Source organism: Pristis pectinata, chromosome 30 (genome assembly GCF_009764475.1).
Source record: "Pristis pectinata isolate sPriPec2 chromosome 30, sPriPec2.1.pri, whole genome shotgun sequence".
In the NCBI taxonomy this organism is placed as follows: domain Eukaryota; kingdom Metazoa; phylum Chordata; class Chondrichthyes; order Rhinopristiformes; family Pristidae; genus Pristis; species Pristis pectinata.
The window spans coordinates 16,465,031-16,481,505 of record NC_067434.1 but is presented as its reverse complement, the minus strand read 5'-3'; the positions used below and the strand labels follow the sequence as shown (position 1 = coordinate 16,481,505).

Here is a 16,475-nt window from a genome sequence, read left to right as displayed (position 1 = left end):
AGGGAATCCAACTCCTTTAAAGCAGCTGGTGGACAGACGAAACTTCCACACGCAGTTCTCCCGGGCAAAAGGAAAACCAGGAGAGAGTTCATCAAAACCAGAGCTATGGCAGCTCAGGCCAGTGCTCGCTGAGAATTACAGAGCTGCTGGCACAGAATTCCCACTACCCCCACCTCCCTGCCAGCTCCCACCCTATAACATGCAGCTCTGCCTGACGAAGGAGTGAGAGTGCGGAAAAGAGAGAGAGAGAGAGAGAGAGAGAGCATTCAGCAGCTGGTCATGAACTTCAGGTAAAGGCACTCTTCTGATGACCTTTCTATTAACCTGGTCAGTGCTTAGTGGACTGGCTCAGCCAGGGGAAAACTACTCTCTTTTTACGCAGAGGTTCCCACCTGGATTTTTATGGAATGTTCTGCTTTCTGGCACTTTTAATCCTGCAGGACTGAAATAATCAATCTTGCAAACGTTTGTAATGCTGGCAAATTGTTTTCAGATAGGTACCTACTGACCTGCTATTCCAGTCAATTCTTCCACTTTGCAAAGTGCCTCAAAGGCTCCAAGGGGAAGGGGTTGAGTTAAGGAAAGTGATAGGCAGTACATTTGAAGGGAAGGATTTAAGGTGCATTTTGAAACTGGAAAGATGAAAAAAGTTGCACTTGTATCGTATCTGTCAAGGCACCAGTACTCTCGAAGTGCTCTGCAGCTAATGAAATACTCTTGAAGTGTCGTCACTGTGGTAAGGTGGCAACTAATTTGTGCACATCAAGCTCCCATAACCTGCATCAATAGAATTACCAGATCATTTTCTTTTACTGGCACCATTTAAGGGATCAGTGTTTGGGAGAACACTACTGCAGAACTCCCTGCTCTACTTCAAAACCATGTCCATCTGAGAGAGCAGACAGTGCTGCTCTCATCTCTTCATAAAGATGAATCCTCTGAGCAGCACTAGTATCAATCTTGGGGTCTCCAGAGCGCAAATGTTGTCTCCAGATAGAAGTTACAACAGGAGACTGGAGAACTCCCAAGGTATTCCACAGCCATAATAGGTGGGATCTTCCAGAAAACAAAGACAGTGATAAGGATCAGGATAGAACCAAACTGGTATGACTGACCAACTGGCTCAGTCTCTCTTTCCTTTAGATATTTTCTCCCTTCAAATAAATGCCCAGTAACCTACCCATGAACATGAACAGAAACAGTTTTCCAACAATCTAGAAGTTGCAAAATTTCTTCCCAACTGATTCCCAACAGTCCACGAATGCCCTCGGGTTTCTCAACTCCAGATAGGGTTGTTGGACACCTGCAGACTCGGTCTCTGCTGCCGCTGATGGTTGGTTTCTGTAAATTCAGTCTGTGAGATTTCAATCATTAACCATTGCAGCAAACAGTGCAAAATTCAACTAAGAGGACCTGGTGACCAAGAGGTGCTCATCTTGTGGTCAGGCTGAGTGGGAAGGGTGAGGGGCAAGAAAAATTGGATTTGAACCCTGTGGGCTTCTGTCTTCAATGGGTCCTTCAATGGGAAGAAAGAAAATCAGGAAGTTACCTATTCCTTTCTCAGTGAGCAGGAAGAGCTATTTTGAAAATATTAAATCTATGAACACTGACAATTGTTCCTGATGTTTGTGCATTATGATGGATATGGTATGTAACTTACAGAACAATAATTCCATGGAAGACAATGACAAATGAGGCAGGAGGCTCAACCTCTCGATGGCCACGAATGATCTTCCATTCAGAAATTATGTATCAGACCTTGAACAGCAAGTAATCTCAGAAGAGTTGAAGATGAAGCATGCACTATTTCAGCTAGTCCTCTGCAGTCAGGATACAGTGGTTAATTCCAGTGACTCCTTGCAGCATAAGAGGCTAGGACATGAAATAATGCTGTGGGATAATATCCAGCAAGCAGTGCATTGTGTTTATCTCATAGGAATCTGCTGCTAGTTTAGTTGATGTGTTTAATTTTTTAAAATTAATGCATCAGGTCAGAGATAGAACATAGAACAATACAGCACAGGAACAGGCCCTTTGGCCCACGATGTTATGCCGATCTGATTAAACTGGTAATTAAAAGCATAACTAAACTAGTCCCTCCTGCCTACACAGGTCCATATCCCTCCATTTTCTGCATATTCATGTGACAATCTAAGAGCCTCTTAAACACCTCTATCGTATTAGCCTACACTACCACCCTTGGCAGCACATTCCAGGCACCCACCATTCTCTGGGTAAAAAACTTGCCCCACATATCTCCTATGAACATCCCCTCTCACCTTAAATGCATGCCCTCTAGTATTAGGCATTTCGACCCTGGGATAAAGATACCGGCTGTCTACTCTATCTGTGCCCCTCATAATCTTATAAACTTCTATCAGGTCTTCCCCCAGCCTCCATCACTCCAGAGAAAACAACCCAAGTTTGTCCAACCTCTGCTCATAGCACATGCTCTCTAATCCTGGTAAACCCCTACTGCACCCTCTTCAAAGCCTCCACATCCTTCCTTTAATGTGGTGACCAGATGTTTCAGGTTGGTGAGTTTTCATCTGCATATGACAAATGCCAACTTGTTAATGCAAGTGAGAAGCAAAGTGATTACCGGAAGTTCTGATGGGAGGTGAAAAAGGAAGCAAGAGTGAGCATGGAAAAGGACTTTCATCAAACATTGGCATGCAACCAGGAAAACGGTTGTAAGAGGAGTGAAGCTGATCAGAGAGCAAAGGGAAATTTACTCATGAAGCCAGAGGACATGGGTACTTTATATCAATCTTCACAAAGGAAGATGCTGTTGCTGAAGCCTTAGGAACTAGGTGGGTTATAAACTGATAAAGGAGAGAGAGAGAGAGAGAGAGAGAGAGACAGACAGACAAGTTGCAGTTAAAGTGGATAAGTCACCTAGTTCAGAAGGAATACCTCCAAGGTTGCCGAGGGATGAACTGTGGAGGCCCTGGCCAATGTCATTCAAACATCTAAAGATTCACAGATGGTGCCTGGAAAACTCCAATATTACATCTTTTACAAAAAAGAGTGCTTAGATAAAGCGAGCAACTGCAGAACTCTCAGTTCAGCCTTGGTGGTGGGTAAAGTTCCAGAAAGTACAATCTGGAACATAAGTTGCAGTTGCTTGGACAAGTGTAGATTGATTAAAGGAAGCATGGATTTGTTAAAGGCAAATAGTTTTTAACCAACAACAGAGGGTTTTTTTCCCATGAAGTAAGAGGAAGGGTTAATGAGGGAAATGCATTGACATCGTTTATATGGTCTTGCAAGAGACATTTGATAAGATGCCAGATAATTAAAGTGCCATCAAGATTGACCATGGAATAAAAGCTGTAGCAGCAGGGATAGAAAATTGGCTAACTAATGAGAAACGAAATAGTGGTGAAACTTTGATTTTTGGATTGGAAGGAAGTGGAATTCCCTAGGGATTGGTCAAAGAACCACTACTTTTCTTAAGATATATTCATGATTAGGACTTAGATGTACAAGGCAACATGTAGATGACATTAAACTTGGAGGTGTACTGAAGTGTGAAGTGGTTGGCAATGGACTTCAGCAGTAGGCTGAAATTGGGGCGGATGGGTGGCAGACGGAATTTTGTGCTGAGAAGTGAGAAATGTTCCATTTGGAGGGAAGAATGAGAGCGGCAATGTTAACTAAAAGGCACAATTCTAAAAGGAGTACAGAACAGAGAGATCTGATGGAGTACATGCATAGCTTGTTGTGAATGGCAGGGCATTCTGCAAAAGTCGTGGAGGTAACAAATGGGATCTTGGGCTTTACAAACGGAAGCATGGAGAACAAGGGCAAGGGGATCATGACAGACCTTTATAAAACACTAGTTTGGTTATAATTGTGTCCAGTTCAGAGTGCCACTCTGTAGAACAGATACAAAAGTTTTAGAGAGGGCGGAGAAGAGATTTATAAAAATGATTCCAGGATTGAGGGGCCTTAGTTATGTGAATAGATTGGAGAAGCTGGGATTGTTTTCCTCAGAACAGAAGAGGCTGTGAGGAGATTGGAAAAAGGTTCTTAAAATCATGGAGAGTATTGACAAAGGAAAGTGTTCCCATTGGTGGAAAGGACAAGGAGTGGAGGATATAGAATGTGATTGGCAAAAGAACCAAACCTGACACGAAGGAAGTTTTTTTCCCCTGTGGGTTAGGGTCTGAATTGCAGAGACAGGGGTAGTACTGGAGGCGGCTTCAATTGGAGTGTTCAAAAGGGAACTGGATGGCTATCTGAAGGGAAAGAATTTACAGGGTCATTGGAGAGGGCAAGTGAGTGAGATCTGCTTTAATGAGAGGTTGGATAAACTTGGAATATTTTCTCTGGAGTGTTGGAGACTAAGGGATGACCTGATAGAAGTATATAAAAATATGAGAGGCACAGACAGGGTGGATAGTCAGAGACTTTTTCCTCTGGGTAGAAATGTCAAATACTGGAGGGGAAAAGGTGAGGGGGGTAAGTTTAAAGGAGATTTATGTGGCAAGTTTTTTTTAAATACACAGAACGCACTGCCAGGGGAGATGGGGAAAGCAGATACGACAGCAACGTTTAAGAGGCATTTACGCAGGCACATGAACAGGTGGGGAATAGAGGGATATAGACCATGTTTAGGCAGATATGCAGGTTAAATTGGCATCATGGTCAGCACAGACATTGTGGGCTAAAGAGCCTGCTTCTTTGCTGTTCTGTTCTGTGTTCTACCGGCTGGATTAACCTTATAAATGGCCAGTATGGAGGGGTGAATGGCCTCCTTTCACACTGCTGTCAGTCTGTAATTCTGTTCATTGCTTCAGCCACAGAGAACGAGTGCAGCAGGGCCATGGGAACTACTCCACTGGCACGCCATCCTGATCTGGAAAATTCATTGCCCTTCCTTCACTAAATCCAGGAATTCTTTTGTCAACAGCATAGGTGGGAGCACCAGAGGACAGTAATGGATCATGATAGCAGATAGTTATCACCTTTTCAACAGCAAATAGGGAGAACACAGCAAACACTGCCCTTGCAAGCAACTCCAACACCCTGCAAAGAAATGAAAAATTACTAAAAAGCTCTTAGGAAGCGATGGAATGGGGAAGACCCAAGGAATATCCAAAAAAAAGTAAAACTAAATGCACTGTGAATCACAACACATGTCAATCACCCATGAAATAAACACCAAAAACTCAAACATTTCACAAAAACATTTCCCTCCACAAAAACCACATGTCCAGACAGTTCCAGTTACATTAAAGGTCAATCCCTGGCTGAGTGACAGCAAGGCAGGCTGTACTAAACATGAAAGGCCAGGGGAGGCTTACAATAAATATTCAGCCACCCAGGGTAAATAACAAGACTATAGATTCATCAAACAGAGCTCCCACTCCGGAAACCCAAAACTAAATGGAGGCTTTCATAAAATCCAGTCAGGAATAAAGACACTGAATAAAAGGCTTTCAAAGTTCCATCGTTCTGTGGGCAGGAGTTACTGGACAGTGGAAAAACTCTGTGGCTGGAAAATATAACATTCTGTGCAACAGAAAGGCCAGTGTGTGCTAATAAAGTGCCTTTGTAAATCAAAAAGGTTGACGCAAATCCCAGTCTGTAAACACTCTGCTCATGATCCTTGTTCCTGTTGCAGCTGGACAGCATAATTCATATAGAGTCAATACGGTGTGGAAAGAGGCCATTTGGCCCATCACGTCCATGCCAACCATTGGGCGCCCATCCATATGGATCCCATCTTCCAGCACTTGGCCCAATGTGTTCTGTGCCTAGGCAATTCAAGTGCTTTTCTCGACACTTCTAATATGCTGTCAGCAACCTTGCTAGCACCAGTTGTTCCCTGATAATGTAGAAAGAGGCCATTCAGCCCACTAAGTGTATGCTGGATCAGCCATCCCATCAGTCCCATTCATCTGCTTATTTTTCTGTCACATATGCCCATTAACTCCAGTGTTTCACTCACCTTCATTGGTGGTGGTGGTGGTGGGGGGGGGGGGGCGGTAATTTAACCCAGTGGACAATTAACCCAGCAAGCCACCCAGCTCGGAGATGAGAGAGGAAGCCGGAGAACCCAGAGGAAATTCACTCGGTCACAGGGAGGATGTGCAAAATCCACACAGACAGCACCTGAGGTCAGGATTGAACCTGGGTTTCTGGAGATGTGAGGCAGCAGCATTGCATGATTCTGTTTTATTGTGCGCTACGTCACTCCAGTTTTAGCTGCAGAATAGAACAATCACCTGCACCTCCACTAGCATTGTATGTCGTTGAAATATCCCAAGGACACGGTCAAAGGGATGATTGACAAAAATTTGACACGGGGCCATATCGGGTAATGTCAAAATCCCGACTAGGTAGATATAAAGGAGGCGAGAGGGTGGATAGGTAGAGGAGTTTAGGCAGCGAATTCCAGAGCCAGCGCCCAGTGTTTGACGTGTCTAACGTGTTTGACAGAGGAACTTGCTGTTTCAATGCATTCATGGCCAGCACTGGGACGAGGCAATCATCAGAGTGCTTCCTGGCTGATGAATCCCCAAGTGCAATGCTGATATCTCAGTGAACTGAGAAACCGCAACACCACTCCATCACCTCTCTCTCTCATCCAGTCCAAAACACAACCCATCACCTCTCTCTCACTGTCCACAACATCACCCCACCACCTGTCTCTCTCTCATCCAGTCCACAACACCATCCCATCACCTCTCTCTCTCTCTCTCTCTCTCTCACATTCAGTCAGGATAGGACTGAGAGACAGGGAGAGATTTCCAGCTTTCTGATTTCCAGAATCTGTGGTACTTTAAGAATGAAGGTTGTCTGTGACTGAGTAGGAAGTACTCCTGGCTTCGGACCTGAAATGCACTCGGATTTTTCCGAGGCTCTTAAGGTGCTGCAGAAATCCAAGACTTGCTTTTCTTTACCATTCAAGGGACTTGCACATAAAATCAAACTGGATCACACCGCGAGGTGTGAAACAGCTCACTGCCAACTTTTGGATCCAACATTACTCCCAATAAGGCTCAGATTTCAAGGAAAAAAAGTTTTCCTAGACTACTGGCCAAAACTCCTTCCTCAAAATCTCTGCTTCAGCACCTGTTGTATTTGAGTCATTTGCAGGAGGTGAATCAAAATTGTAACAGGAGAGAGCTGGGCAAATGAGAATTAAATCACAGGCAACGCTTTAGAGATGGAGGCTTCTCACAGAGTTAGGCAGCACAGAAGGAGGCCTTTGACCCACCATGTCCATGCCCACCATCAAGCACCCATCTATACAAATCCCTTTTACCAGCACCTGGTCCACAGTCTTCGACGCCTTGGTGATTGAAGTGTTCATACAGATAATTTTTAAATGAGAGTGCCTACCTCCACTACCTTCTCTGGCTTTTCAAAGGGTCTGGGCAGAATATTAATGCATTTAGTACCATTTAGTAAGAACAATTTAGGCTATAATAGACATAGGGAGGAGAAACTGACCTGCTACCTACTAAGATAAGATCTTTATTAGTCACATGTACATTGAAACACACAGTGAAAAGAATCTTTTTGCGTAGAGTGTTCCGTTGCCACACTTCTGGCACCAACATAGCATGCCCACAACTTCCTAACCCATACGTCTTTGGAATGTGGGAGGAAACTGGAGCACCCAGAGGAAACCCACCCAGACACGGGGAGAACATACAAACTCCTTACAGACAGTGGCCGGAATTGAACCTGGGTCGCTGGCGCTATAAAGCGTTACACTAACCGCTACACTATTTAAGCTATAGTCATAATGAGGGTGTGCAACACAATTGTTGGCGCCAGTTTTCAGATGAAATATTAAAGCCTGCCTGACCGTCCCAGGTGCCTGTGCAAGATCCCCACAGCACTACTGCAGAATATAGGTTCTCCCCTGGCCTACAGACATGAAACACAGAGTATAAATTCAAGTTTGCTTCTTCACAACTCGACTGTCCAGTATGGTTCTCCCTTTCTCTTGGGTTAACTTTCAGTTGAGTGCGGTTACTTGTGGGCAGCTATTCATGTCTGCCCAGCAGACTGAGCCAATTCTGTTGCACGCATGAAGAGCATCTCTGAGATCACAGCTGATCCTTCAGTGCTCAGGAACCCTTGAACCAAAACTGGGAGCCTACTGTTTAGCTGCTTTGATTACATGCCTGCACGCTCTGATGAATAGAAATTGATGTCACACAGTACTGCACTTATTAACTTCCTTGAGTACCTTCTCCAACACAGAGACCCATGGACATAGTTCCTTAAATGAAGGTGCAATTTTGACTTGTGTTTATGTTCAATTGAATATGGACGCTAATGAAAACAATTGCACTGAAACAGGAGGCAGGGAGAAGAAAATAGAGAGATCAAAATACCGTCACAAAACTCCTGTTTGGTTGAAGTTGGATGGGAACATCAACTAGTAGAGAACAGATGGGCTGAATAGCCAGACCCTTGCCAGCCTGTACCATCTTCTGGCTGAAGAAATTCCTCCTCATCTCAGTTATAAAGGGGCGTCCCTTTATTCTGAGGCTGTGCCCTCGGATCCTAGACTCTCCTACTGATGGAAACATCCTCTCCACGTCCACTCCATCCAGGCCTTTCAGTATTCGGTAGGTTTCAATGACATCCCCCCTCATCCTTCTAAACTGTGTTGAGCACAGGCCCAGAGATAGCAAACATATGTTAGGACTCTCATTCTTGTGAACCTCCTCTGGACCTTCTCCAGGGCCAGCACATCTTTCCTTAGATACAGGGCCCAAAATTGCTCACAATATGAGTTAAGAAAAAAAATTAGGAAATCTCTAGAAACTCTCATCTTGTGAGAGCAGTCAGGTTGGGATCAAGATGGCTCCTCAATGCTAGCTTGTAAAATGATGGTAATTTTTATTGTTAAGGAAATCCTATCAACTCAGGTTGAACAGTTGAGCAATACATGAACACAGGACCTGATATTATATTGAAACCTTATCACACACATTGAGTTATGAGGCAATGCATGGAAAGCCAAAAATATGCTCAATGTCCTGAAATTTCAGTGATACCTCTGGCCCACTGAGTGCTGGAGAACTCCATTGTTTTGCTAAATCTGCAATTTTATCTCAAAATAGGAACAGGTTTCCCCTGGAAATTCTAACACAATATCAGCAAAGAAAAAGGTCACAGGAAAAAAAAAGGATTAGCAATAGAGAGTTTGTAGAAAAGCAAGGTGGCTTCAACCTGACCTTGAGGACCTGGGTCTACACTTTATCACTTCTAAGATCCTCTGATCTTCCCATCAATCACTGAGTGACATACCTCTAAAAGTTGTGGTGTTGGTTTAGTGACAGAGGACATGTGATGAAGAGCTGTGATGTCTGATTAACACCCTACTAGTAAGCTGATAACTCTCAGCTGAGTTATGGCCAATTTCCATGTGTATAAATCATTGTTGCTCTTGGTTATGTATTCTGTTTATATTGCACATTAGCCAACTCCTCATTTGAGGTCATGCAATCTCCCATTGCTCCCCCTGTCCCCGTCCCCTGAGATCCAGTGCAATTGCAGCTTAAAAGATATTTGGCAGATCTGCCTCCCCCCAGAGTCTATTATATTTTAAATTGCCCTTATTACATGAAGAGGATGGCTGTGGAATTGATCCCTCTGTGATTTTCTGTCTAGATCCCATAAGAAACCTCTCATTGTGATTTGATTTACACCTCCTTAATGGGCCCAGCTCTCTCCTGGCTGTTAAGAATTTGATTCATTGCCCACAGTGGAATGAATTTACTGTTGATCAGCTGTGACCGCAGAGTAGGAAGAAGGCACCTCAGCCAGAACACCGGGAGTGCTAGCTTTTTCTTCCTTCAAGAGTCAAGGAACATTGTATCCGGGCTGCACTGCCCATCCAAATCCGGCACTGACAGTTGAACAGTCCCGCAGTACAATTCCAAAGTGCCTCTCTGGATTATGTAGTCAAGGCTGAGGAGGGCTCAAACCCACAACCATTTCAGCCAAAGTTGAACACAAGATACTGGAGGAACTCAGCAGGTTGGGCAGGGAAATGGTCGGTCGACGTTTCAGGTGGAGACCCTTAGACTCATAGTTATAGAGTCAAATAGCATGGAAATAGGCCCTTCAGCCCAAATCATCCATGCTGACTGTGTTGTCCAGCGAGCTAGTCCCATCTGCCCGCTTTTGGCCCATAGCCCTTTAAACCTCTCCTATCCACATACTTATCTAGATCGCTTTGAAATGTTGCTTATGTGCCCGCCTCTGGCAGCTCATTCCAAATATGCACCACCGTTTGCGTGAAGAAGCTGCCCCTTATGTCCCTTTTAAATCTCTCGTCTTCATCTGGACTGAAAGATAAATGGAAGTGGCCAGTATAAGGTGGAGGGAAGGGGCGAAGCAAGAGTGAGCAAGCGGTAGGGGGCTTTCAGACCAGATGAAAGGTCTCGACCTGAAACACTGACAATCCATCTCCCTCCATAGATGCTGCCTGACCCACTGAGTTCCTCCAGCATCTTGTGTGTTGCTCCAGATTCCAGCATCTGCAGTCTCCTGTGTCGGCCAAAGTGAAGGTGGCTACCCAGTAGAAGAAAGGCAAACTTGCATTTATGTGATGCGTTCTGTCCCCAGAGTGCTTCATGTACAGTCAAGTACTTCCAAAGTGCTGTCATGTTTTGCACTGTTGGAAAGGTGGCAGATAATCCGTACACAAGAAGATTCCACAATGAGCAATGCAATCATGGTTGACAGAGAACATAGAACACCACAGGAACAAGCCCTTCAGCCCATGATATCTGCACCAACCACGACGCTAATCCAAACTAATGCCATCTGCCTGCACAGGTCTATATCCCTCCATTCCCTACCTATTCATGTGTCTGTCTAAATGCCTCCTAAACATTGCTGTTGTATCTACAGTACTTTCACTACTTCACGTGGCAGAGTATTCCAGGCACCTGTCACTCTCTGTTAAAAAAAACTTCTCGTAAATCTCCCTTAAACTTCCCTCCTCTCACCTTAAAGCTACACCCTCTGGTATTCGACATTTTTACCCTGGGAAAAAGACTCTGCCTATCTCTCTCTCTCTCTCTCTCTCTCTGTCACCCTCTCTCTAGGTGATGTTGCATGGATAAATACTGATCAGGGCAACAGAGGGATGACTCCCTTGGTCATTCACAAAATATTACCTGCATAGTTCTTTACTTCTACCTGAGAGTGCAGACAGGATCTCAGTGTGATGCTTTGGCTAACACTACAGCACTTGTAAATTATCACACACCACACAGTAAACACAAAACAATCTACTGACTAGACATCAGTACAATTTGTGATTTAACCTCGACATACAAGTCGGTCAAAGTCATGCCATGGGATCCTTTATATCCGTCTGAGAAGGTAGACAAGGCCTTGGTTTAACATTGCAGTTGAATGACTGTACAGAACAACATCAACCTCGATTTTCTTTGCTGAGAGTAGAATTTGAACGTGTAAATTTCCATCTTGACCAACACTGATTTGCACTGAAAAGTCAACATACTGTTGAAGAAGCAAGAATGCCGTGCATTTAGTGTAAATGTGAATTACATAAAAACATCACCAATTGCTCTAAATTTGCCTGCTTGCCCTCAAACAATTATTTCTTCAGCACCAAGATGGCAACAACTCTTCCACATAATTCCAGAGGACAATTTAATAAGGCAAATATAATCCACATGTTGAACCATAAACCTATGAAGCATTAAATTCAAGAAAAAAAACTTGGCTGATCTAAAAAGAAATCTTTCTGAAATTTCACAACAACATTTTGAATTCTCTGTGAAGCACATTCATGGCTACATGCGGCCTTTGCTTTCTGACCTGTTTCAGGAGTCTAATGCTAACCTGATTACGTGGCCTGGCCATGACACAGTGAAAATATTGAGGATCAGATGGTGACTACCGAAAGGCCGAGAGAAAAGTTTACAAGAATGCCCATTGGTGTTTCATTAGCAGCTAAATGGGAGGCTGTTTCTTCTCCCCTCTCCCCCTCACAGCCCAACTAACTTACTAATGAAGTGATTGGAAGAGCCTGGCCATTCTCAGAATGAGAAAAGGATCTGCAGGTTTAGCACAGGTTTTTGATAAGGAAGAAGGGTTTCCAGTGGCAGGAGAGTTGGTAACTAGAAGGCAACAGATTAAAGGCCATTCATAGAATCAGAGAAAAGTTATGGCATTGGAGTTTATCATTTGGTCATCAGGCACATGCATGTCAAAAAGGTTCAACCCAGAATTTATTTATGTAGTGAGTTAAGATCAAGAGTAGGTTGCCTGAAAGGACAGTGGGTTCAGATTCCAGAGTAACTTTCAAATGATAATCAGATAGATAGTCAAAAAGGAAAAGATTTGCAGAGCTGTTGGAAAGAACAGGGATGGGGCTCCTTGGATTTCTCTTTTGAATAACCCCCTGCAATTATTATTCAGTGATTCTAAAGGGGGTGGGAATGCTTACAGCTGCAGGATCAGATTCATCTGGATGCTGTACATTGGCAACACCGTTAATGTGGTGGGAATGTTTTTCTCTGGTTGCTGTGTTACCAACACTGCAAACATCAACACAGCTTCACAACTCAGCACAAGTTTTAACCACCTTGATATTTTCCCCTTTAATCTGTCTACAACAGCCTTGGACCAAGTAAAATTTTATAATAATGTTCAGTTCTATCCCTGATTTGATCAAATTCAATGTTTTCCTGATGATACCTTTCGGACCATAAGAAACCTCGCTTCAGGACACCACAGGTTATTGATAATCACACAGTCATAAGGGTGATTGGTGCAATGTTCTCAGCATTTGTTGGAATATATTCAGAACTGATTTTGTAGTCTGTTTGTTGCAAATACATTGTCGTAATTAAATGAAGCAATTCCAAGATCAACCTCAGTCAAAGCTTACTGATATTAACAACCATCTATGAAGAGAGAAGTTGTGGGACTGGATACTTGAACACTACATCTCATCCTTCAGCCTATTCATCCTCTTAAGATCTTTCCTGTGATAGCCTCGGAAATCGTAACCCAGTGCCTATTGATATAAGGCAGCAAATAGCATCTAGTCCCGATAAAACTAGCAATTTTGCTCAATGAGCCTATAAACATCTCCATATGGTGAATGTGTGGCACTCTGGTACAACCCTGGTGGTTGGAAGTAGAGGCCACTTTTGGTTCTACGGATGTGACCTTCCTGTGTACCAGACTCGGGAGAGTGCAACTCTAATGGGAGTGCTACAAGTGAGGTGGAAATGTCCTGCTCCCCAGTGTTGAGATTTCCAATATAGTCAGCATACTTATCTTTTGGATAAATTTTTAAGGTAAAAAGACTGCAGACGTAGACAAGAGATGAGTGGCAGAATACAATGTAGGAAAATATTTATTATTGCATAAGAACAGAAAAATATTGTATTTTCCAAACCATGTGAAACCAGTAAATGTTCTTGTTCAGAAAGACCTTGGTGTGCTGGTACATCCTGCAATTCAGAAGTTGAATGGCAGGTTGGACCTCACTCTAAGAGGGTTGGAAGTCCTGTGATTGTCCAGGGCTTTACTAACACCACATCTAGAAATAGTATGCAGCTTCAGTCTTTGTACAGAAGGAACACACACTTGCCTTGAATGCAGAGCAGCATACATTCATCAGCTTGCTTCTTGGGACGATGTGTCCTGCTGTGAGAAGATGAGCGAGAATGGCTTATACCCAGTGGAGTTTAGAAGAATGATCTCATTGAATCATACATAAGGTTCCAAAAGGGTCTGACAAATGGATAGTGAGAGGATATTGCCTTTGGATGAAGAGTCAAGAGCCAAGATGCAGAATTTCAGGATAAGGTGAAGACCATTTAAAGTTGAGATGAAGAAAAATTGCTTCATTTTTTTGGAATTCTCTATTTCACATGCAGTGAGTGCTTGGGTATTGAGTATATTCAAGGCTAAGATTGATTAATTTTTGGACACCAAGGGAATAAGAGAATATTCAATTGGGCAGGAAAGTGGACAAGGTTCATGCTCTTATTGCAGAATGGAATGGGCTTGAGCGCCCCTGCACCTACCCTTGGTTTTATTTATGACATTTATCCTGGAAAGAGATTGTGACAAACTATGATCCAGAATTATCTGGATGAATTGGTGCAAATTATTTATTTTATCCTCCTTGCGCTACTTGTGTTTAGTGGAACTGAGGGTCATGATGAGTTGACATGAAGATCATGAAGATTTAAATCTCCCTACTGTGCAAAATGAGCCATGGTTATGACCTTCACTATGTAACTACCTTCATAGTTTATGACATGGAGCAAAATGGATTCTTTCCAAATTAAGATTCCTTTGTTTTGGATGTAAAACATTCATAACATAGGATAAGGAGTCAAAAGAGCAAAACAATGAAAAGGAATATCTAACACAATAAAACCTCCCCCTTCCCTACTCTTCTACTCTAAAAAGCACCATACTTCCAAAATAATGATCAAAGGAATTTCTTCAAACCATTCCTGATGCCATTCCTATAATTTTGGGAATCAAAACATACTGATTTCAGACAAGATCATGCCTCAGCTAATGCAGATTCAATTTTTGTGAATATAAAACCTCTCCCTTCCCATTGTTAATATCATATAAATGGAATAAGTAGGGTCCAATTTCAAACCAACAAGAATGCTGTCCCCAGTGTTCCCAATACAATTCCCTGAGATTTGCTGTCAGCCTCTTGAACAAACAACATTTCAAAGAAATGAGCAGTGAATCATAATCCTAAATGTTTTTTGTGTAACACACAAAAGTGTCACCACTGGCAGTTGTGCTCTGGGTTAAGGGTTTACAGGATAAAGCCCCACCACGGATGTTAAGGCCACAGGCTGAGACTGGTGACACGGTGAATTCATGTTTCCCTTACAACAGAGGAGGCTATTCAGCCTATTGATTCCATGCTGGCTCTCAGAGCAATCCCATCAATCCCTTCCCCTTTTTTCCCTGTAGACTATTCTCATTCACATGCCTCTAGAGTGAAAATAAAACAAAAATGACTGGAAACATCTGTGGGATGAGAAACAGCTTTAACGTCTCAGGTCCAAATACAAAGATGAAGGATCTTTGACCTGAAACTTTAACTCTGTTTCTGTCCCCACTGATGTGGCCTGACCAACCATTTCCAGAATTTTCTGCGGCCAAGATGGATGATTTGAAAAAGAACATTTCATATGAAGTTAGTTGTGAATGTGGAGGCTGAAGAACCTTTAGTTCAATCTATTTTGCAAGCTCACAATTATATAAATACCCCCAAGCTAATGGATTGGGGAAGATGAGCTGTCCCATCCAACCTGCAGCCCATTAATGGCAGACAGTATCCTGTCTGAGCCCTCCTCATGTTCCTGCCTACTTTGGGTATGTCATACACTCTTCTTGGCAAAAGTATGATGTTCTTCTTGGCAAAAGTATTCTAATTCTAATTGAGCATCAGTGAACTGAACTCTATTTCCTCACGTAAATGTCAGAGATATTAACAATCTGCTGGAGGGACTCAGCAGGTCGAGCAGCATCTGTGGGAGGAAAGGAATTTGTCCTGATGCAGGATATCGACCTGAAACGTCAAAGGTTCCTTTCCTCCCACAGATGCTGCTCGACCCACTGAGTTCCTCCAGCAGATTGGTTGTTGTTCCAGATTCCAGCATCTGCAGTCTCTTGTGTCTTCAAAGGAATTAACTTGTCTTTTCTTTTACAAATCAAAACAGCAGGAACAATGACATCAGAGACCAAGAATGGGACAACTATAATGCCTGATGTTCTTAAGCTTCTTCTAACAACCACAGAAGCCCTACAGAGGACCGAACCATCAACTGAAACAGCAGACCCTTTACCAATAATCATAGCCTTGATATGCATCTTCCTGCTCTTGGTGACATGCGTCAGTTTTGTGACCTTGTGTAATCCCGCAGGACTCGATAGCTCCCGCTACGGCCCCTATGAATGTATGCCCTACCACATCGAGGACGCCAGTGAGCCCCGGTTAAAACTGTGGAAACGTTTAGGTTCCTTGAGACGGTCAATAAACAGCTTCAGGCGGAATCGATCCCTCGTTCAACCTCAACAAAATTCTACAAGTCAGTGCCAAGCGGACCAGAATGACTCCGATCTTGCAGAGTCAACAAAAATGTAAAGATCCAGTGACAATAAAACTTGTGCACAGACTCCTTTAGTGATAAGAACCAGAGATTAAAAGTCGTAAAAGATTAAATACTGCTGTAATCAATATCAGCAAAAAATGTCATTGTTCCGTTAGCTTTTATAGAGTGTGTGAGGTAATACTGAGCATCTTTCATACCATGTAGTAAACAATATCATCCAAAGAAAAACACATGAGCTCTGATGAGATCATCTGTGGTTATATTTCACACATGAACACAATGAGCTAGAGGATGTAATGACACCAGATCGTATTAGCTATCGGATGGAATTCATTGCCTCTGAGCTAT

The 16,475-nt window shown here is 43.1% G+C and overlaps 2 protein-coding genes across 2 annotated transcripts in view; one reads left to right on the top strand and one right to left on the bottom strand.

Annotated features, from left to right (window-relative positions):
- cdh23 (cadherin-related 23) overlaps positions 1–16,475 on the bottom strand; it is a 710,459-nt gene that overhangs the window by 234,708 nt on the left and 459,276 nt on the right.
- On the top strand, positions 205–16,219 carry LOC127584707 (uncharacterized protein C10orf105-like). The gene is made up of 2 exons (XM_052041601.1): positions 205–290; positions 15,735–16,219. The coding sequence occupies exon 2, from the start codon at positions 15,743–15,745 to the stop codon at positions 16,157–16,159; it is 417 nt and encodes a 138-aa protein (XP_051897561.1). The 5' UTR covers positions 205–290; positions 15,735–15,742; the 3' UTR covers positions 16,160–16,219.

Coding starts and splice junctions, on each gene's coding strand:
- LOC127584707 (XM_052041601.1), top strand. CDS start 15,743: ATGACATCAGAGACCAAGAATGGGACAACTATAATGCCTGATGTTCTT.